Here is a 24,466-nt window from a genome sequence, read left to right as displayed (position 1 = left end):
GGAAAGTTTGACATTTTTGCCTGCCATAAAGATGTTAACCCATTTTAGGCCTGACGTCGAAATTAAAAGAATGTCTTCTAAATCCTGACAGTTTTCTGAAATACCTCATGTTTCTTTATGAGTGGTTCTCAATATTTCATGTCAAATACCACCGCCACATTTTCACGATTTTTCAAAAATAGCAGATCTACAAGCTCGTATAGTGCGGCACTCGGTGCCGCGCTATGAGCTTGTAGATCTGTATTGATGTTATAGGAGAGATAACAGGCATACGATAATTTAAGTCTCGACGTGAAATTAAAATTTCCGCTATGATAATTTTATAATTAGGCTATAGGCTACTATAGACACATAGAAGATTACTAGACTACTGTAAAAAAGAAAAAAAAGAAAAAAGTGGGCCAAACCTGTGTGTGTGCGTGGCGTAGCTATTGTATATATAACAACACACACACACACACACGCACACACACACACACACGCACGCACGCACACACACACACACACACACACCTGTGGCGGTCCTTTCAGTGCAGGCAAAGGGGCGGGGCCTCGCACGGGGGAGGGGAGGGGCTGTGCTGATGCTGCTGCCAGGTACAGCTGAGACAGAGAGAGAGAGAGGACGTAACAATACCGCTGCGGCTGGATTAATCCGTTTCATTTAATTAATACATACTTTATGTATGGATTAATCATATCAAAGGGCTGAGAGGGAGTGAGGAGCGCGTGCGTGCGTGATGAGCACGGCAGCGTGTGTGTGTGCGTTGCGTTGTGCACGGTGAGGACTCGGAGGTTGTTTTGATAAACAACAGAACAGACCGACATCATGCATCAGACAGAAGGCACAGAATGCAGTGACGGTGAGACGGTTTAATGCAATGCTTCTCTTATTTCACAAATATATATATAAACATTAATGATTGATTTGAAGTATTTATTAACAGTTTGCAGAATTACAGTATACATTTCAAACACAAAACTCCATACAAAGACTGTTAACTATTATATGTGAGTGGACGACACCATGAACTAAAGCTTACACTTGTTTACAAGAGGGTCCACCTTGTTCAATTCATCAAAACGTTTAGAGACGTAGAAATATACACTTCTTTTTAGCCAAAAAACAGAACAGGAATTCATCATAAAACTAATCTCTGACTGGGACCGTGTATCCTAGCCAGGCCTACTACTAGCTCTGGTCCACAGCTCTAATGCTCTAATGCAAACGCATTAGAGCTATGGAACAGAGCTAGCCTACTAGGCCTACCTACTGCAGTGGTTCCAACTTCCAAACTTCCATAAGAGAAGATGTTTACGACTCTAGCAGTGATTCTCAACCCCCAGTTTGACATGCATATTAGTAGTCCAATTTATAGTGTAAAAGCAATGTTAAATGAACTCTAGCTCTGATATAGCCTTCTACTGCTTCTACGATTCTGCCCTAGGCAGACAAGACAAGGCTATGGGACTTACAATGTTAAATCTCAAATCGAAATCAGACCAGCCTCTCCTCTTTGGCGTAAATAAAAAGAACGTTTTTGCTACTCACCAAAACAAAGGCGGGTTGTGTCAATAGAAAGACTACTTTCCTTAGTGGAAGCACTCTGAGCCCCACCACACGTATAAACGGTACTTTTTGGCCAAAAAGCGATTTATTTTCACCGGAGGAAAAATATTCTCTATGAGGCAGTTCTCTGGGCAATGTCAGTAGAGGGTGCAGCGGAGTAACTAAAAATGTTTTTTTTTTAAATGTGGTGGGGGGCTCAGAGTGCTTCCACTAAGGAAAGTAGTCTTTCTATTGACACAACCCGCCTTTGTTTTGGTGAGTTGCAAAAACGTTCTTTTTATTTACACTAAAGAGGAGAGGCTGGTCTGCATTCATGCGAGCGGCGGAAGTTGAGAGTAACATAGCTCTAATGCACGCATTAGAGCTATGGACCAGAGCTAAATGAACTCCTGATAGTGTACAAATGGAACCAAATGCACCCTAACGGGTACAGAGACCCATAAGGAAATGAGAAATATGTGAAAGTTTCACTTTTTTTAAATTTTATTACAGAAGAAAATGTACTTTTACAAAACATTCTAATTCAGTGAGATGGAGGTGTATATAGTGCCCACTGCCCACCTATCCCACTGTATCCCATTTTAGTTGCCTCCCTAAACCAATGGGTTCTCTTGTAATTGACTTTTGTTCTCACTTGCAACCTTATTATTATAATGCAGGTGCATAATGGACTACTGAAGGCTACAGGCCTATAAGTGTCTTCCTCTGGGCTTTTAAAAAAAACTTTTAACACACTGTTGCTATGCACCATGTTTCCCATAATTCTTTGGTGCACTGCTCCTCCTTGTGGATAGGGGGGAGAGCTGTCTTACTGAGACAACATGTAGTCCAGGAAGGAAGTGAGCCCAGTGTCCATAACATCAGAGACAACAGGCTCACTGCTACAATCTAAAATATCTAAAACCACATATTACACACACAAAGACCCCCAGGAAAGTGTTCTAAAGCTCCTAAACGTCATTAACATAATATGTTAATGACGTTTAGGAGCTTTAGAACATATTTAAAGGGACACTTCACCCTTTTTGCAAAAATATATATTATATATTTTTGCAAAAAGGGTGAAGTGTCCCTTTAAATATGTTGTTCCAGGGACCACCAGTTAAATATGTTGTTCCAGGGACCCCCAGTTAAATATGTTGTTCCAGGGACCCCCAGTTAAATATGTTGTTCCAGGGACCCCCAGTTAAATATGTTGTTCCAGGGACCCACAGTTAAATATGTTGTTCCAGGGACCCACAGTTAAATATGTTGTTCCAGGGACCCCCAGTTATAAATATGTTGTTCCAGGGACCACCAGTTAAATATGTTGTTCCAGGGACCCCCAGTTATAAATATGTTCTTCCAGGGACCCCCAGTTATAAATATGTTGTTCCAGGGACCACCAGTTAAATATGTTGTTCCAGGGACCCCCAGTTAAATATGTTGTTCCAGGGACCCCCAGTTAAATATGTTGTTCCAGGGACCACCAGTTAAATATGTTCTTCCAGGGACCCCCAGTTATAAATATGTTGTTCCAGGGACCACCAGTTAAATATGTTGTTCCAGGGACCCCCAGTTAAATATGTTGTTCCAGGGACCCCCAGTTAAATATGTTGTTCCAGGGACCCCCAGTTATAAATATGTTGTTCCAGGGACCCCCAGTTAAATATGTTGTTCCAGGGACCCCCAGTTAAATATGTTGTTCCAGGGACCCCCAGTTATAAATATGTTGTTCCAGGGACCCCCAGTTAAATATGTTGTTCCAGGGACCACCAGTTAGAAAAGATTTAGTCAATAGCGTTATCTGTCAAAGGATATAATACATTGAATGATTTGCTCCACATGTTCACGATTGTTTAAAAAAATAGCAGATATCTGCTATTTTTCAACAGCTAAAGTTTAAAATAATGCCTGAAGTGTTATCTAGTTAAAACAGAGACATACTGTCAGGACTCCCCCCCCCCCCCCCCAGCTTGTTGACACTGTCAACATGACGTCTGTCTGTCTGTCTGTCTGTCTGTCTGACCAAGACACACTAAAGCCCCCCCCCCCCTCTCTCAGTTCAGTTCAATTCAATAAACTTTATTGCCATGATATTTGACAAGTGTTGCCAAAGCACAATCACAAATATGACAAACAAACAACATAACATAATATCAATGACATGAAATGACATAAAAATAAAATAAAATAAATAAAAGCAGGTGGTGCAGAAAATAAAACATGGCATACTGTATGTGTGTCCTACTGGTTGTCCCTTTTCTTGTGACAGGAATTGACATATTTTGCAGCCAAAACTGCACATTCTTTCTGTTCCCCCAGAAGGACTGGTAATCTTTCCCTTTCTGTCATACTTCGGAATTCTGGGAAATGTGTTTCAAATTTTGGGAAGAACTCCTCTCTAATATTTGTGTAGTTTTTACATTGTGTTAAGAAGTGTAACTCTGTCTCTATAGCGCCGTCATCACAGTGTGTAGTTTTTACATTGTGTTAAGAAGTGTAACTCTGTCTCTATAGCTCCGTCATCCACAGTGTGTAGTTTTTACATTGTGTTAAGAAGTGTAACTCTGTCTCTATAGCTCCGTCATCACAGTGTGTAGTTTTTACATTGTGTTAAGAAGTGTAACTCTGTCTCTATAGCTCCGTCATCCACAGTGTGTAGTTTTTACATTGTGTTAAGAAGTGTAACTCTGTCTCTATAGCTCCGTCATCACAGTGTGTAGTTTTTACATTGTGTTAAGAAGTGTAACTCTGTCTCTATAGCTCCGTCATCCACATGCAGTGTGTAGTTTTTACATTGTGTTAAGAAGTGTAACTCTGTCTCTATAGCTCCGTCATCACAGTGTGTAGTTTTTACATTGTGTTAAGAAGTGTAACTCTGTCTCTGTAGCTCCGTCATCACAGTGTGTAGTTTTTACATTGTGTTAAGAAGTGTAACTCTGTCTCTATAGCTCCGTCATCAGTGTGTAGTTTTTACATTGTGTTAAGAAGTGTAACTCTGTCTCTGTAGCTCCGTCATCACAGTGTGTAGTTTTTACATTGTGTTAAGAAATGTAACTCTGTCTCTGTAGCTCCGTCATCACAGTGTGTAGTTTTTACATTGTGTTAAGAAGTGTAACTCTGTCTCTATAGCTCCGTCATCACAGAGTTTGGGCATTTTCTTTGTACCCTGATAATAGTTTTGCAGAACTCTGCGTGCAGGATCTCAACTGGATGTTTGTCCCATTTTGCCCAATCACTTTTTAATGAGGGACCCCATACCTCACTGCCATACAATGCTTTAGCTATTGAAAAATAGCAGATCTACAAGCACGTAGCGCGCCACTCGGTGGCGCGCTATGAGCTTGTAGATCTGCTATTTTTGAAAAATCAAACAACGACTGACATAGAAACGTATAGCTTTTTCAGAAAACTGTCAGGATGTAGAAGAACATTTTTAGAATCTGATCTCAGGTCAGAATGGGTTAAATATTCTCTCTCTCTGTCTCTCTCTCTCTAGGTTCCGTGGTTCCGTTGAGATGTGGTTCTCAAACTGTGGCGTGTGTGATCAGCGGGGGTCCGCCCTACAACGCCACGCACACGCCAGGTACACGCACACACGCACACACACACGTGACACAAAGGAAGTTCTGAGTTCTAGGGCGGGAACCCCTGTAGGTGTTTTAAGCATTATGTCATACTTACTAGCTGTTGAATTTTTTTTTAGCAGATCTACAAGCTCGCGTAGCTATAGATCTACAAGCTCGTAGCTATAGCCGAGGATCTTCTATTTTAGAAAGATATTGAAAATGTGCTGCAAATCTTTGAATATATATTATTTCAGAGCAACGTTTTTAACTCAAATCTTTGAATATATATTCTTTCAGAACGAACGTTTTTAACTCAAATCTTTGAATATATATTCTTTCAGAGCCAACGTTTTTAACTCAAATCTTTGAATATATATTCTTTCAGAACGAACGTTTTTAACTCAAATCTTTGAACATATATTCTTTCAGAGCAACGTTTTTAACTCAAATCTTTGCTTCTGAGGGGTGGGGGGGGGGGGGTTCAGATGGGGGTCGGCGGCCAAATACATACAATTCTGGGGGTCCTTGACATGAAATAGTTTGAGAACCACTGATATAGAAACACGAGTAAGACGCGCAAACGCGGGAAGCGAACGCAGATCGTAAATTGCAATAACAATTCACCATGACTCAGCCATAACCATATAAGGAGTCCCCAAAGCAGCTATACGTCCAAATATGGAGTGTGTTGCATCAATGACAAACAAATCACTCAGCTCCATATATGGGCACAAAGGGGGGACGGACACACGGACACACACACACAGACATGATCTGCTAGGTCTCATAGTAAGTGCTCACTGCGTTCGCAATGAGGTTTTTCAGAAAACTGTCATAATTCTTTTCAATACATTTAGTAGAATCTGGTCTCAGTCCATAAATGGGTTCAATTATTGTGATTTAGACGATTGTGTAATAAGTATAATAATAATTAACATAGTACTTCCTGTTCCTGGTACGATAGCCTCCGTCGCTGACTACTAGCCAATCAAAATGTGCCGCGTCGTTTTCCCCTCCCCTGTCCTGCAGCCCCATTGGTCAACACCACAGACGTCCACGGCCAGAACCTGCCCGGCGACACGGAGTGGTCCAGCTACAACTTCTGGGTGGGGCTTAGCCTGGCCATACTGTCGGCCTTCCTGATTGGAGGGAGCGTCATTCTCAAGAAGAAAGCCCTCCTCCGATTGGCCGCCTCCAACGGACAGACCAGAGCAAGTGGGTGGAGTCTTAATTACTGACCTTTGTTGTAAGCGTTGAATTTAGCGATGGACCTCGTTTAAGGTTTATAGTTGTGAACTTTATTGACACGTTTATCTCTGCATCTCTGGTAACGGTCGACTCCCCACTACAGTCCATTAGAGAGAGTGTGTGTGTGTGTGTGTGCTCGCGTGCGTGTGTGTGTGTGTGTGTGTGTGTGTGTGTGTGTGTGTGCGCGCTCGCGTGCGTGTGTGTGTGCGCAGTGCCACCCGATCCCCAGAGCCTAGTTTGAGGTTTTTAGGTTGTATTTGCCAAGGGTTGTCTTTGTCTTTGTGTTGCGCGTGTGCGCACACACACACACACACACGCACACACACACACACACAGACACACACACGCGCACGCACACACACACACACACACACACACACAGAGCTCCGGTTTCATATTCACACCGGTTTTAACTGGAGCCGAACAATAGCTCTCATACTCGTCTGCACACAATAAGAGCCTCTGTGTAGATTTAACTTTTAAGAGCCTTTTAAAACCGTTCTGACCTGAGATCAGATTCTAAAAATGTTCTTCTACATCCTGACAGTTTTCTGAAAAAGCGTTCCTGTTCAGAATGGGTTAATCAACCCCAGGACACTTAAAAACCCAACTCTTGTCGCTAAGAGCAGAGTTTATTTTAATTTTCTCCGATGCAGTGTTGAATTCGTCGACTATAATACTATGACAAAAAAAAGTCCCTCGACTACCTTTCTTTTCCACTGACGAAAAACGAAATGGAAACTGAATGAAAACGAAGCTAAGACTAAATATACTGACACTTTCATCAACAGATAATAACTAGACCAAAATGTTAGGAAAGGGACTATAGTGGACAAGAGATCCAGTATAAGTCCTTTTACACTTTGGTCGCATGCTGGAAAACAGCAGATCTACAAGCTGCTGGAAAACAGCAGATCTACAAGCTGCTGGAAAACAGCAGATCTACAAGCTGCTGGAAAACAGCAGATCTACAAGATCTCACAACGCTGTTTGTAGTGTTAAAGGGACACTTCACCCTTTTTGCAAAAAAATATATGTTAATGCCGTTTAGAAGCTTTAGATCACTTTCCTGGGGGTATTTATGTGTGTAATATGTGGTTTTAGATATTTTAGATTGTAGCAGTGAGCCTTTTGTCTCTGATGTCATGGACACTGGTCTCACTACCTTCCTGGACTACAATTCCCATAATTCTTTGGTGCACTGCTCCTTGTGGATAGGGGGGAGAGCTGTCTTACTGAGACAACATGTAGTCCAGGAAGGAAGTGAGCCCAGTGTCCATGACATCAGAGACAACAGGCTCACTGCTACAATCTAAAATATCTTAAACCACATATTACACACATAAAGACCCCCAGGAAAGTGTTCTAAAGCTTCTAAACGTCATTAACATATATTTTTTTGCAAAAAGGGTGAAGTGTCCCTTTAAAAAAACCTGCTATTACGACGACATCATGGCCCGGAATAGTTTCAGAACCACCAGTTTTATTTTTTTAATTTTTTTAAGAAAACTGTCATGATTTTAGAAGATATTTGTAGAATCAGGTCTAAATGATAACGTGTGTGTGTGTGTGTGTGTGTGTGTGTGTGTGTGTGTGTGTGTGTGCGTGTGTGTGTGTGTGTGTGTGTGTGTTCTCCAGGTGATGGTGGTCATGGCTACCTCAGAGACTGGCTGTGGTGGGCGGGCCTCCTGACCAGTAAGAACTGAATATATTAACCTGAGATCAGATTCATACGAGGTTTTCCACTGGACACACACTAATCTGATTAACTCATTCTGACCTGAGATCAGATTTAAAAAAAAAAATGTCAGTCGTTCTTCGATTTTTCAAAAAATATACTAATATGATATATGTATAATAATATAATAAGATATATGTATAATAATAAAGGAACAGCCCCGTCATCGAATTTGCTCCCCAGATCCCAATAAGCTGTGAAACAAACTTGTGTAGCAAGCTTCTTGGATCTGGCAGCGTCAGGTTACCCTCCCCCCTCTTCAAACACACATGTTTGATCAAACCATGTGACTCCCATTGGAAAAAGCATTGTGGTGTGGACCCAAAAAAACCATAAGAGAACACCAAACATTTGCTTGATTGGTGTGTGTTTAGTATGTGTGAATGAGGCCTAACGGTGTTAAATAGCTCTCTGTCTTCCCCCCCTCCAGTGGGTCTGGGGGAGGGGTCTAACTTCGCAGCCTACATGTTCGCGGCTGCCACGGTGGTGACGCCCCTCGGAGCTCTGAGTGTCCTGATCAGGTAATACGCTAAAGTCTTCTAAATCCTGACAGTTTTCTGTAAAACCTCATGTTTCTGTGTCAGTGGTTCTCACAGGGTTAAACCCAGGGGGGCAGTCAGACGGATATTTTGTGAAGCCACTAAGGAAATGAAAGTTCATATAATGGCCTGTTGTGGCGCTGTCTGTCATTGGGCTCAAAAAAACCCATAGCCCCATAGAAGTCCATGTATTTGGGCCCAACTTCACCTAGACTGTATTACCTTAATAAACATGGTCATGAATACTTTTTGCTTCCAGTCACTAGTTTAAAGTCTCATTTCTAATGTCATAATATTCTTTTTGGAAAATTATGGTCTCATTTATAAAAAAAATGACCATAAAGTCGCGCATGTTCTGAGGGGCGTGGCTACCGTTACAGTCTATGAACGGGATCCCCCACCCACTCGAGTCAAAATAAAAACCAACGGAGAAGAAGGGGGGAAGTCCCGCCTCGTTGTCTGGGCCAGCCAATGGGCCAGCTGGGCCCAAACGGATCTAGAAAGATGGCGACTTCCATTGCAAGGACTGACAGGCTTCATTTTACGTTCACGTTAGACCCGCGGAACGCTTTGTCCATATTTTTTACAGTCTATGGTTAAACCTCATGTTTCTGTGTCAGTGGTTCTCACAGGGTTAAAACCTCATGTTTCTATGTCAGTGGTTCTCACAGGGTTAAACCCTATGTTTCTGTGTCAGTGGTTCTCACAGGGTTAAACCTTATGTTTCTGTGTCAGTGGTTCTCACAGGGTTAAACCTCATGTTTCTGTGTCAGTGGTTCTCACAGGGTTAAACCTCATGTTTCTGTGTCAGTGGTTCTCACAGGGTTAAACCTCATGTTTCTGTGTCAGTGGTTCTCACAGGGTTAAACCTCATGTTTCTATATCAGTTTATTAAACCGATACATGTTTATATTAAACTGATACATGTTTATATTAAACCGATACATGTTGTTGCGTGCCAATAAACAAGGCATTGTGTCGACTGTGACATCATAAACAAATTCACTGCACTGATTTGTTTGCCCGCCACGCCTGTGTCTCTCTCTCTCTCTCTCTCTCTCTCTCTCTCTCTCTCTCTCTCTCTCTCTCTCTCTCTTTCTCTCTCTCTCTCTCTCTCTCTCTGTCTCTCTATCTCTGTCTGTCACTCTCTCTCTTTGCCATTGTATCGTTTAATTGTTTGTTTACATATCATTGTGTTTGTGTACATAACTACATATCATTGTGTTTGTGTACATAACTACATTTCATTGTGTTTGTGTACATAACTACATATCATTGTGTTTGTGTACATAACTACATATCATTGTGTTTGTGTACATAAGTACATATCATTGTGTTTGTGTACATAACTACATATCATTGTGTTTGTGTACATAAGTACATATCATTGTGTTTGTGTACATAACTACATATCATTGTGTTTGTGTACATAACTACATATCATTGTGTTTGTGTACATAACTACATATCATTGTGTTTGTGTACATAACTACATATCATTGTGTTTGTGTACATAACTACATATCATTGTGTTTGTGTACATAACTACATATCATTGTGTTTGTGTACATAACTACATATCATTGTGTTTGTGTACATAACTACATATCATTGTGTTTGTGTACATAACTACATATCATTGTGTTTGTGTACATAACTACATATCATTGTGTTTGTGTACATAACTACATATCATTGTGTTTGTGTACATAACTACATATCATTGTGTTTGTGTACATAACTACATATCATTGTGTTTGTGTACATAACTACATATCATTGTGTTTGTGTACATAACTACATATCATTGTGTTTGTGTACATAACTACATATCATTGTGTTTGTGTACATAACTACATTTCATTGTGTTTGTGTACATAACTACATATCATTGTGTTTGTGTACATAACTACATATCATTGTGTTTGTGTACATAACTACATTTCATTGTGTTTGTGTACATAACTACATATCATTGTGTTTGTGTACATAACTACATATCATTGTGTTTGTGTACATAACTACATTTCATTGTGTTTGTGTACATAACTACATATCATTGTGTTTGTGTACATAACTACATATCATTGTGTTTGTGTACATAACTACATTTCATTGTGTTTGTGTACATAACTACATATCATTGTGTTTGTGTACATAACTACATATCATTGTGTTTGTGTACATAACTACATATCATTGTGTTTGTGTACATAACTACATTTCATTGTGTTTGTGTACATAACTACATATCATTGTGTTTGTGTACATAACTACATTTCATTGTGTTTGTGTACATAACTACATATCATTGTGTTTGTGTACATAACTACATTTCATTGTGTTTGTGTACATAACTACATATCATTGTGTTTGTGTACATAACTACATTTCATTGTGTTTGTGTACATAACTACATATCATTGTGTTTGTGTACATAACTACATATCATTGTGTTTGTGTACATAACTACATATCATTGTGTTTGTGTACATAACTACATTTCATTGTGTTTGTGTACATAACTACATATCATTGTGTTTGTGTACATAACTACATATCATTGTGTTTGTGTACATAACTACATATCATTGTGTTTGTGTACATAACTACATATCATTGTGTTTGTGTACATAACTACATATCATTGTGTTTGTGTACATAACTACATATCATTGTGTTTGTGTACATAACTACATATCATTGTGTTTCTTTATAATAATGCGGACATCAGGATTAGCTGACAAGAACATTCATGTTTCATTGTTTCATTGTATCTAAAGGTATATTGTTACGTGATTTCTTTACCGTTTTTTCACGGTTGTCGTATGAGGAAAATAAAAAGCCCATATCGATATCGGTCGGATCGTTATAATCATATTTCTGCCACGGATGAAGAGGGTTTAGGAGCAGTTACAGTATTGCTAGAGCCATAACAATCTTCTCTTATGGGGGTCCCTGGCATATCTTTTCAAATGGGGTACGTGGGGCTAATTGGTGTCAATTTGTGTCATGTACTACCCCCCCCCCCCCCCCCCCCGAACACCACACAGTGCAGTTCTGTCCTCCTACCTGCTGGGGGAGTCACTGAACCTCCTGGGGAAGCTGGGCTGCCTGCTGTGCATTCTGGGTAGCACGCTGATGGTCATCCACGCGCCCGAGGAAGAGGAAGTGACATCGCTGCAGCAGATGACCCACATGCTGCTGGAACCGGGTAAGAGGAAGTGACGTCATTCACAACGCACGCACGCGCGTGTGAATGACGTGATTGGCCAGTGCACTTGTGTCAGGGCGCGCTGTGATTGGCCAGTGCGCTTGTGTCAGTGCACTTGGGTTAGCGCGCCACAGTCTGTGTCCTCCGTGTATTTGTAACTGGAACTGATTGTCGGCCATTTTACAAGTTTTTTCCAAAACGTCTGGCAGTGGCGCTAGCGGCCACTACAGCACTGGTGCCGATGCAGTTAACAGATTCGGTGCTCAGGACGAGTCTACTCGTTCTAATGCGTTTTATATCGATATAAGAACGGCCTTTGCTATTTTCCATTCATGAGGTGAGCCTGCTATACACAGGTTTAATGTTTGTCTTTTGTTCTAAGTTTGTTTTGTAAACGCAATGAAGGGAAAATGTACGTCATAATGTGTCGTTTACGTCATATTGTCTCTTTATTGTTAATATGTGACCAAGTTTGACTGAGAGACTGCCATTGGATTTTTTTTTTATTTTAGTTTTTTCATGTCATGTGAAAGCAGGGAATCATAGCTTCAAATTGACATCTTGGTTGTTCAGTTTAACCCACCGGTTTTAGAGATATGGCTTATAGAGTAATGTCTTGCAGAAAAACAGCGAGTTGAGAAAACAGGCTTGAAAAAGGTTCACTTCTGTGGACTCTAACATTACACCTATAGCTACATGTTTAAGCATTTATTTCATATTTACATGTCTTCTGTGGTCTCCAACATTACACCTATAGCTACATGTTTAAGCATTTATTTCATATTTACATGTATTCTGTGGTCTCTAACATTACACCTATAGCTACATGTTTAAGCATTTATTTCATATCTACATGTCTTCTGTGGTCTCTAACATTACACCTATAGCTACATGTTTGGGCATTTATTTCATATTTACATGTCTTTGTGGTCTCTAACATTACACCTATAGCTACATGTTTGGGCATTTATTTCATATTTACATGTCGATTTCAGCTCTGATACTTATTTCAGACATGCTCTAGTATGTGAAGAGTCTGCCTGTGCTGTTCAACTCATTTTGAAAAAAAAAGAAAAAGCTTTTCTCTTCTGGTGAAAAGCTGTAATTTGCGCGATGGCAGTCTCTTAGTCAAATCTGGTCACATATTGTTTAATGTTTGTGTGCGGTGCTGGTGCTCTTCATGTGTCTGTCTGTGTCTGTGTGTGTCTGTGTCTGTGTGCGTGTCTGTGTGTGTGTCTGTGTGCGTAGGGTTCCTGGTGTACGCCGGCCTCCTCCTCCTCTCCTGTGCGGTGCTCGTTCTCTTCATGTGTCTGTGTGTCTGTGCCTGTGTGTGTGTCTGTGTGTGTCTGTGTCTGTGTGTGTGTCTGTGTGCGTAGGGTTCCTGGTGTACGCCGGTCTCCTCCTCCTCTCCTGTGCGGTGCTGGTTCTCTTCATGTGTCTGTGTGTGTGTCTGTGTGTCTGTGTGTGTGTCTGTGTGCGTAGGGTTCCTGGTGTACGCCGGCCTCCTCCTCCTCTCCTGTGCGGTGCTGGTTCTCTTCATGTGTCTGTGTGTGTGTGTCTGTGTGTGTCTGTGTGTGTGTGTCTGTGTGTGTCTGTGTCTGTGTGTGTGTGTCTGTGTGCGTAGGGTTCCTGGTGTACGCCGGCCTCCTCCTCCTCTCCTGTGCGGTGCTGGTTCTCTTCATGTGTCTGTGTCTGTGTCTGTGTCTGTGTGTGTCTGTGTGCGTAGGGTTCCTGGTGTACGCCGGTCTCCTCCTCCTCTCCTGTGCGGTGCTGGTTCTCTTCATGTGTCTGTGTCTGTGTGTGTGTCTGTGTCTGTGTGTGTGTCTGTGTGTGTGTCTGTGTGCGTAGGGTTCCTGGTGTACGCCGGTCTCCTCCTCCTCTCCTGTGCGGTGCTGGTTCTCCTCATGTGTCTGTGTCTGTGTCTGTGTGTGTGTGTCTGTGTGTAGGGTTCCTGGTGTACGCCGGTCTCCTCCTCCTCTCCTGTGCGGTGCTGGTTCTCTTCGTGTCTCCTCGGTTCGGAGGATCCAACATCCTGGTCTACGTCGGGATCTGCTCTCTGCTCGGAGCCTTCACAGTGTCCTCCGTCAAAGGCCTGGGCATCGCCATACACACAGGTACAGTACAGTACAGTACAGTACACACAGGTACAGTGCACTGCATCTTCAGTGGACTGAAATGTTTTTCTTCTTTAAAAACATTTGTTTGTTTGTTTGTCTGTTTTGAGTTTTTTTCCTCCCAGTGTAGATCAGTGTTGGGACGTAACGTAACGTAAATAACGCGTTACAGTTACTACATGGTGCGTTATTCCGTTACTCTTCCGTTAATTTTCATGTAGTCTCGATCGGGGGAGAATGAGAAGAACTGTCATGCTTGCCTTGCGGGAGAGAAGGGGGGGGAGGAGGAGTGTGTGTGTGTGTGTGTGTGTGTGTGTGTGTGTGTGTGTGTGTGTGTGTGCGTGTGCGCATGTGCGTGTGTGTGTGTGTGTGCGTGTGTGTGTGTGCGTGTGTGTGTGTGTGTGTGTGTGTGTACTACACACGTGGTGATGCGCAAGTTTGTTTACTCTGACTATAGTGTCATGGCGTCGCCCACATCGCGTTTCAAATGGATATATTCCTCCTTATTTCCTTCAGCTGCTCCAATCCAGCACAAAGCACAGTCAAAGTAAGTTGTTGAGTCCCAGCAGATTATGATGATCCCATTCCCACGTGTGTGTGTGTGTGTGTGTGTGTGTGTGTGTGTGTGTGTGTGTGTGTGTGTGTGTGTGTGTGTGTAAGACGTGTGCGCCGTGTATGCACATCATGTGAGCGAGCGAGTGAGAGAAAAAGAGAGAGAGACACAGACAGACAGACAGACACTGAAAGAGACTTTGCGTGTGTGTGTTTGATTATCAAATATTAATTCTGGTTTTGGTCTTATTTGTTTATAAATCCAGACTCAAATTAGTATTGCCACCAGTCCACCGCCAATAAGAGCAGCTATGAGCTATCTCAGCCTATCTGCACAGTATACAACATTCACTGGAGCAGTGGAACTGGAACCCTCATGTTGTGTTGGTTGTAGCCTACTTGTATTTAGTTGTTTGCTATAAATATGTATTGATAGGCCTACATAGCATCATCAAAATCACCACCAGTCCCCCCTGCTATTGGTATTATTATCACTGTACTGAACTGAAGGCATGAACGAATGGCCTGGAAGTGGGAGCCTGTTTTTCTTTTTGAGTGGTGCAACCACTCCTATTATAGACAACTATGTGTGTCCCTGGCTGGCTGGCTGTGTCCCCGTGTCCCTGGGTCTGAGCACGGAAATAGCATATTTTCTCCACCAAGTGTTTTGGATGCGGGGCGGCTCGCCGGAACCGGCACCGGCGAGCCGAGCCGAAAAGTAACGAAAAAGTTACTTTTCAAAGTAACGCTTTACTTTTTGGTTTAAGTAACAGTAAAGTAACTAAGTTACTTTTGAAATGATGTAACTAGTAACTGTAACTAGTTACTTTTTAAAAGTAACGGTCCCAACACTGGTGGAGATATTCCAAACCTTGGAGGTTCCCAAACCTTTTTCATGTGAAGGACCTAGCTCGGGGGGGCTCAGAGTGCGTCCACTAAGGAAAATAGTCTTTCTATTGACACAACCCGCCTTTGTTTTGGTGAGTAGCAAAAACGTTCTTTTTATTTACGCCAAAGAGTAGAGGCTGGTCTGATTTAGATTTGAGATTTTAAACTGAAAGTCCCATAGCCTTGTAACTGCGCAGGGCAGAATGGAAGCAGTAGAAGGCTATGGACCAGAGGTAAAGTCCATAGCCTTACTGCAGGGCAGAATGGTAGAAGCAGTAGAAGGCTATGGACCAGAGGTAAAGTCCATAGCCTTACTGCAGGGCAGAATGGTAGAAGCAGTAGAAGGCTATGGACCAGAGGTAAAGTCCATAGCCTTACTGCAGGGCAGAATGGTAGAAGCAGTAGAAGGCTATGGACCAGAGGTAAAGTCCATAGCCTTACTGCAGGGCAGAATGGTAGAAGCAGTAGAAGGCTATGGACCAGAGGTAAAGTCCATAGCCTTACTGCAGGGCAGAATGGAAGCAGTAGAAGGCTATGGACCAGAGGTAAAGTCCATAGCCTTACTGCAGGGCAGAATGGTAGAAGCAGTAGAAGGCTATGGACCAGAGGTAAAGTCCATAGCCTTACTGCAGGGCAGAATGGTAGAAGCAGTAGAAGGCTATGGACCAGAGGTAAAGTCCATAGCCTTACTGCAGGGCAGAATGGTAGAAGCAGTAGAAGGCTATGGACCAGAGGTAAAGTCCATAGCCTTACTGCAGGGCAGAATGGTAGAAGCAGTAGAAGGCTATGGACCAGAGGTAAAGTCCATAGCCTTACTGCAGGGCAGAATGGAAGCAGTAGAAGGCTATGGACCAGAGCTATGAAGGACCCTCACATTGCCCCGTGGACCCCCATTTGAAAAGATATGCCAAGTGATATGCAGTTATTCTCAACCCGTTTAGTCTACGGACCCCCATTTAACCCATTCTGACCTGAGATCAGATTCATACGAGGTTTCCACTGGACACACACTGGTCTGATGAACCCATTCTGACCTGAGATCAGATTCATACGAGGTTTCCACTAGGACACACACTGGTCTGATGAACCCATTCTGACCTGAGATCAGATTCTAAAAATGTCAGTCGTTCTTCGAATTTTTCAAAAATAGCAGACCTACAAGCTCGTATCGCGCCACTCGGTGGCGCGATATGAGCTTGTAGATCTGCTATTTTTCAATAGGTAAAGCATAACATGATGCTAACACCAAAATGGGTGCCCGGTCAGAATGGGTTAATGGCATTTATCTATCTCTGGCACACTCATTTGTATTGTATAAACGAAGTAAACCCATGTTAATCTAACCCATATACTGCCCCCTGCTGGACGCAGAGACAACCTCAGACTGCCGAGCCGATTTCAATGCAGCACTGCATTGTCTCTCTCTCTCTCTCTCTCTCTCTCTCTCTCTGTGTCTCTATGTCTCTCTCTCTCTCTCTCTCTGTGTCTCTATGTCTCTCTCTCTCTCTCTCTCTCTCTCTCTCTCTCTCTCTCTCTCTCTCTGTGTCTATGTCTCTCTCTCTCTCTCTCTCTCTCTCTCTGTGTCTCTATGTCTCTCTCTCTCTCTCTCTGTCTCTGTCTCTCTCCCCAGTGGTGTCAGACAGCTCAGTGATTGGTCGTCCTCTCACGTGGATCCTGCTGCTCACGCTCATCGCCTCCATAGTGACACAGGTGTGTGATGTCATCCATCCATTGATCCTTTCATTCAATCAATCAATCAAATCAATCGCTGTGGGGGTGTGTTATGCATGTGTTACATTTTACAGACTGTCTGTCTGTCTGCCTGTCTGTCTGTCTGCCTGCCTGTCTGTCTGTCTGTCTGTCTGTCTGTCTGTCTGCCTGTCTGTCTGTCTGTCTGTCTGTCTGTCTGTCTGTCTGTCTGTCTGTCTGTCTGTCTGTCTGCCTGTCTGCATGTCTGTCTGTCTGTCTGTCTGTCTGTCTGTCTGTCTGTCTGTCTGTCTGTCTGCCTGTCTGTCTGTCTGTCTGTCTGTCTGTCTGTCTGTCTGTCTGTCTCGCTTGGTCTCACATTGTGATGGTCTCTCTCTCTCTCTCTCTCTCTCTGTCTCATTCTCTCTCTCTCTCTCTCTCTCTGTCTCTCCTCTACTATGTCTCTCTCTCATACCTCCATGATAGGTCCACTACCTGAACAAGGCTCTTGACACCTTCAACACCCTGCTGGTGTACCCCGTGTACTACGTGTGTTTCACCTCGGTGGTGCTGCTCACCTCCGTGGTGCTGTTCCAGGTCAGAGGTCACATTATGTCACGTTTTAGTTTAGTTTTAGTTAACCCATTCTGACCTGAGATCAGATTTATACGAGGTTTCCACTGGGGACACACACTGGTCCGATGAACCCGTTCTGACCTGAGATCAGATTCATACGAGGTTTCCACTGGGGACACACACTGGTCTGATTGATGAACCCATTCTGACCTGAGATCAGATTCATACGAGGTTTCCACCGGGACACACACTGGTCTGATTGATGAACCCATTCTGACCTGAGATCAGATTCATACGAGGTTTCCACTGGGACACACACTGGTCTGATTGATGAACCCATTCTGACCTGAGATCAGATTCATACGAGGTTTCCACTGGGACACACACTGGTCTGATTAACCCATTCTGACATGAGATCACATTCTAAAAATGTCAGTCGTTCTTCGATTTTTCAAAAATAGCAGACCTACAAGCTCGTAGCGCGCCACTCGGTGGCGCGCTACGAGCTTGTAGATCTGCTATTTTTCAATAGCTAAAGCATAGCATGATGCCAACACCAAAATGGGTTCCCGTTAAGAATGGGTTCAACTATAATAATTGTTTTACTTTAGTTGTAGTTCATTATAATAATTGTTTTACTTTAGTTGTAGTTCATTATAATAATTGTTTTACTTTAGTTGTAGTTCATTATAATAATTGTTTTACTTTAGTTGTAGTTCATTATAATAATTGTTTTACTTTAGTTGTAGTTAATTATTGTAATTGTCTCCAGGAGTGGCGCTCCATGGAGGGTCGGGATGTGGTCGGAGCGCTCGCCAGCTTCCTGGTCATCATTGTGGGCGTGGCCATGCTGCACCTCTTCAAAGAGCTGCAGGTAATTAATTACGATGATGTCATGGGGGTGGGCGTGGCCTCTTCAATAGAGCCGTGGGTGAGTTAACCCATTCTGACCTGAGATCAGATTCATACGAGGTTTCCACTGTGGACACACACTGGTCTGATTATAACCCATTCTGACCTGAGATCAGATTCATACGAGGTTTCCACTGGGGACACACACTGGTCTGATGATAACCCATTCTGACCTGAGATCAGATTCATACGAGGTTTCCACTGTGGACACACACTGGTCTGATGAACCCATTCTGACCTGAGATTTTTCAAAAAATAGCAGACCTACAAGCTCGTAGTGCGCGCTACGAGCTTGTAGATCTGCTATTTTTCAATAGCTATAAAGCATAACATGATGCTAACACCAAAATGCTTCCTTCATGCATGAGTGTCCAAGTTGCTCCTTTACACCTGACAGGGGGGGGGTTTCCCTGGTTGGACGTAGCGCGTGGAAGGAACTCGTTATTCCAACCAGTTCCTTTCCCCTCCATCAGGCGCCCCGGCTGGCCAGGGGGAGGCAGTTTAGAGACCAGGATTACTGCATCTTTTTAGTGAGGGTATACCTACCCTATAGAGCGCCGCAGTCCCCGCCCCCTTTCAGAAAGCGAGTGGCCCAGGAAGTGAAAGCCACATGCATTCTGCCATCGGCACTTTTAATATAATTTATTTAAAGACGGTTACGCCACGGACAAAGCCAATTCGGATCGTGACGAATCATGACAATGAACACAATATTTTGGGCCGATCAAATAATTTATAAGACGAAAAATAAAACAAATAGTGTTGTCTCCTGACTTTCTTTTCTTCTTTCTAATGATTTGATCGTCCCAAAATATTGTGTTCATTGTCATGATTCGTCACGATCCGAATTGGCTTTGTCCGCGGCGTAACCGTCTTTAAATAAATTATATTAAAAGTGCTGATGGCAGAATGCATGGGGCTTTCACTTCCTGGGCCACTCGCTTTTCTGAAAGGGGGCGGGGACTGCGGCGCTCTATAGGGACACGGGGAGAACATGTGAGGGTACCTACCCTAGGGGACACGGGGAGAACATGTGAGGGTACCTACCCTAGGGGACACGGGGAGAACATGTGAGGGTACCTACCCTAGGGGACACGGGGAGAACATGTGAGGGTACCTACCCTAGGGGACACAGGGAGAACATGTGAGGGTACCTACCCTAGGGGACACGGGGAGAACATGTGAGGGTACCTACCCTAGGGGACACGGGGAGAACATGTGAGGGTACCTACCCTAGGGGACACGGGAGAACATGTGAGGGTACCTACCCTAGGGGACACGGGGAGAACATGTCAGGGTACCTACCCTAGGGGACACGGGGAGAACATGTGAGGGTACCTACCCTAGGGGACACGGGGAGAACATGTGAGGGTACCTACCCTAGGGGACACAGGGAGAACATGTGAGGGTACCTACCCTAGGGGACACGGGGAGAACATGTGAGGGTACCTACCCTAGGGGACACGGGGAGAACATGTGAGGGTACCTACCCTAGGGGACACGGGGAGAACATGTGAGGGTACCTACCCTAGGGGACACGGGGGAGAACATGTGAGGGTACCTACCCTAGGGGACACAGGGAGAACATGTGAGGGTACCTACCCTAGGGGACACGGGGAGAACATGTGAGGGTACCTACCCTAGGGGACACGGGGAGAACATGTGAGGGTACCTACCCTAGGGGACACGGGGAGAACATGTGAGGGTACCTACCTACCCTAGGGGACACGGGGAGAACATGTGAGGGTACCTACCCTAGGGGACACGGGGAGAACATGTGAGGGTACCTACCCTAGGGGACACGGGGGAGAACATGTGAGGGTACCTACCCTAGGGGACACGGGGAGAACATGCAAACTCCACACATGCTTTATGAATTGAATACATAGGGCCCGAATAGAAACATGACAACAAGGACTTTTTTTGGGTGCCATTCCTTTTAGTGTTTGACTGTACTTGATTGATTGATTGATTGGCTCGCAGGTGACCATGTACCAGCTGACCAATCAGCTGAGTCATCCGGTGAAGAGGGAGGGGCCAACAGAGGAAGGAGGCGGGACCGGGGGCGGGGCTAGAGGAGGAGGAGGAGGCGGAGTTGCTGAAGGTTTGATTTGATAAGATTTATTACCAGTGGTTTCCAAGAATGGGTTAATGAGTCCCGTGTAATGGACTGTTCTTTGTTTCACAAGGCGGTGTCGGAGAAGATGGAGGAAGAGGAGGAGGAGGAAGAGGAAGAGGAGGAGGAGGAGGAGGAGGAGGAGGAGGAAGGAGTAAACGAGAAGATAAGGACGGACTGATTGACGGCATCGTGATCGAGAGTCTTCCTACCATGAGGGAGGACGGGCCCAGAGTCTTCATCATCAGCTAGCAAAATACTCAATACTAAGTAGACTTACTGAAATCTATTACTATTCCACTCCCCCCCCCATAAAACCTGGTCATCATGTACTAGGATCATACTAGGACAGGGGTCCTAGTATAATCGCAAACCTCTTCTTTCAGCGCCACCTGGTGGTGGTCACCAGTTTGGGCTCTGAGTGCCAATTCTCCCATTATGAAGAGAGCAATAATTTGTAATTCTATTATGCATGTAATGTGCATGATGTCATCACCTGTGCACCAGATTAACCCTAACTAACCCTAACCAGATTTTCAAAATATGGATGAAAATAAATTCCCAAGGGAGAGACGTCTTGACGCCCCTTCCCCCCCCCCCCCCCCGCACTAGGAGAAAGATTATTTTCCAAAATAGTGGACAGAAAGTGTGTTATGTGGACACGCCCACCAGCCAATTAAGTATGCCTGGTTTGCCTTGTGGGTAATGGGCAGTGTTGGGCAGTAACGAGTTACTAGTTACATATTACTGTAATATTATTACCTTTTCCAGTAACGAGTAGTATAACGAATTACTCTGCAGAAATAGTAATATAGTAACTATTTACTCCTTCGTTACTCCTTACTTTCACTTACAAATGAGCGTCATTTGTTTTGGTTCATTCGTTCGGTTTATGCACTCATAGTAGATGGTTGTTGCATGGCATGCAAAAATAGAACAGATCTACAAGCTATCAACGGGTAAAAACAGACATGCGTTGCCGCTTGTAGATCTGTTTTTGTTGGCCTGCACAGCCTGCGCACAGTTATGACTTAGCCGTCGTAGCGTATGCGTCTGGGCCTCAGACGGCCTTCACTTCCAAAAAAACAACTGAGACAGACGGAGAAATGTATCGGTGTTATTTTGCATTCTTGTCTGTCAAAGATGCCAAGTATATTAATGTTAGTTTTTTAATATTAATATTAGTATATGAATGTCCGTTGTAAACTTTGCTTGTGCATTCATGTTTTTTTACGCTCTCTGTGGTCTCAACATGTAGCCCGAAAGATGCCAGAATATACTGTGTGTTCCAGCCATACGTAACGTACAGTATATAGGCCTATCAATCTGTTGATAATCCATACGTAACGTATATAGGTCTATCAATCTGTTGATAAACCATACGTAACGTATCCGTATAGGTCTATCAATCTGTTGATAATCGATGTGTGAAAATGTTGACATTAATGACGTGAATGAGTTTCATTCCCAACTGAGATGTCCACTGTTTGTCACATTATAGATACTGTAGATACCTGTATTATCACACGGTGGGAATCAATAATAATAATACTTATTATTATTACAGCTGTGTGCTGTCTGCTGCTGAGGAGTAACTCTGTCAATGATGCATCAGTGGTTTTAAAATCTGTTCATTTTAATGACAAACCGTGTGTCTGTGCGTCGTCTTTTATCCTATCATGTGTGTCGTGGTTTTAACTGCATGTAAATTTTAATATCGAGCGCGCTCTCTCTCTCTCCCCCCCAGGATACAGTACATTGTGAACCAAACAGGTTCTACTACTTTTCCAGTAGGAAACCACACACACACACACACACACACACACACACACACACAGTGTCTGGTTTCAGAGCAGTGACTATATGTAGGGTGGATTAATAACAGACTGAGATAATTCAATATTTGCACAAACGTGTTCAGAACAACTCTACGTCTACTAGGTCTACATCTCAGAGAGAAACATTGTACATTTAGATTTTTCTTTTTTACAAAAACAGACCATTAACCGCCTCAGCCGTTTATACGTTCCGGCCTACTTGTTCCAGGGGGTCCCCAGGACTATGTGTTGTTCTAGGGGGTCCCCAGGACTGTGTGTTGTTCTAGGGGGTCCCCAGGACTGTGTGTTGTTCTAGGGGGTCCCCAGGACTGTGTGTTGTTCTAGGGGGTCCCAGCCAGGACTATGTGGTGTTCTAGGGGGTCCCCAGGACTATGTGGTGTTCTAGGGGGTCCCAGCCAGGACTATGTGTTGTTCTAGGGGGTCCCCAGGACTATGTGGTGTTCTAGGGGGTCCCCAGGACTATGTGTTGTTCTAGGGGGTCCCCAGCTAGGACTATGTGTTGTTCCAGGGGGTCCCCAGGACTATGTGTTGTTCTAGGGGGTCCCCAGGACTATGTGTTGTTCTAGGGGGTCCCCAGGGCTATGTGTTGTTCTAGGGGGTCCCAGCCAGGACTATGTGTTGTTCTAGGGGGTCCCAGCCAGGACTATGTGGTGTTCTAGGGGGTCCCCAGCTAGGACTATGTGTTGTTCTAGGGGGTCCCCAGGACTATGTGTTGTTCTAGGGGGTCCCCAGGACTATGTGGTGTTCTAGGGGGTCCCCAGCCAGGACTATGTGGTGTTCTAGGGGGTCCCCAGCCAGGACTATGTGTTGTTCTAGGGGGTCCCCAGGACTGTGTGTTGTTCTAGGGGGTCCCCAGGACTATGTGGTGTTCCAGGGGGTCCCCAGCCAGGACTATGCGTTACTTATAGCATCACAATTTTTTTTAAACACTGGCTATTCCCCAAAAAGATGATTTGCAAGCTCATACTACGTCGCGGGTCTTTCAGTGACATAATGTTGCTGATGTCTGAGGTGGGCGGTGTCTTTCAGTGACATCATAATGCTGCTGATGTCTGTGGTGGGCGGGGTCTTTCAGTGACATCATAATGCTGCTGATGTCTGTGGTGGGCGGGGTCTTTCAGTGACATCATAATGCTGCTGATGTCTGTGGTGGGCGGGGTCTTTCAGTGACATCATAATGCTGCTGATGTCTGAGGTGGGCGGGGTCTTTCAGTGACATCGTAGAAGGTAGGTTTGTTTCCATGGCCACATCCCTGTTTTTTTTCTCTACAGGCGTTGGGGTGAATTTCACGTGCTCAGCTTAGAGTATATATTAATAGAGACGGACGGCACACTGAGGCGAAATGGACATAGTGGCCGAATTTGGTATTGCAGCTCGAGCCAGCGCTGGGCCGTTGACTATCATATTGCGCACGCTCATGTTGTTATTGGGTCCACGACACGTGAACGCTACAGCATGTTTCATTCGTGAGCGCTACGTTTCACACGTATGTTTCACACGTATGTTTCACACGTATGTTTCACACGTCCATGTTATTGGGTCCACGACACGTGAACGCTACAGCATGTTTCATTCGTGAGCGCTACGTTTCACACGTATGTTTCACACGTATGTTTCACACGTATGTTTCACACGTCCATGTTATTGGGTCCACGACACGTGAACGCTACAGCATGTTTCATTCGTGAGCGCTACGTTTCACACGTATGTTTCACACGTATGTTTCACACGTATGTTTCACACGTCCATGTTATTGGGTCCACGACACGTGAACGCTACAGCATGTTTCATTCGTGAGCGCTATGTTTCACACGTATGTTTCACACGTATGTTTCAGCGCGTTCATGTTATTGGGTCCATGACACGTAAACGCTATGTTTCATACGTGAACGCTATGTTTCACACGTATGTTTCAGCGCGTTCATG

The 24,466-nt window shown here is 43.9% G+C and overlaps 1 protein-coding gene across 1 annotated transcript; it reads left to right on the top strand.

Moving 5' to 3' along the window:
* Positions 1–624: 624 nt before the first annotated feature.
* On the top strand, positions 625–20,700 carry nipal4 (NIPA like domain containing 4; the record flags this gene model as incomplete). The annotated part of the gene is made up of 11 exons (XM_080781238.1): positions 625–860; positions 5,049–5,135; positions 6,148–6,333; positions 8,005–8,061; positions 8,535–8,625; positions 11,697–11,857; positions 13,804–13,971; positions 17,042–17,121; positions 17,584–17,694; positions 18,446–18,547; positions 20,569–20,700. Exons 1-11 carry the CDS (start codon positions 827–829, stop codon positions 20,698–20,700), a joined length of 1,209 nt encoding a protein of 402 aa, XP_080637364.1. The 5' UTR covers positions 625–826.
* Between the last annotated feature and the right edge of the window lie 3,766 nt (positions 20,701–24,466).

The sequence above is a fragment of the Protomyctophum bolini genome, assembly GCF_963924005.1.
Source record: "Protomyctophum bolini genome assembly, chromosome: 13".
Lineage (NCBI taxonomy): Eukaryota > Metazoa > Chordata > Actinopteri > Myctophiformes > Myctophidae > Protomyctophum > Protomyctophum bolini.
The sequence above is the reverse complement of the archived record's forward strand: the minus strand, read 5'-3'. Positions and strand labels throughout refer to the sequence as shown.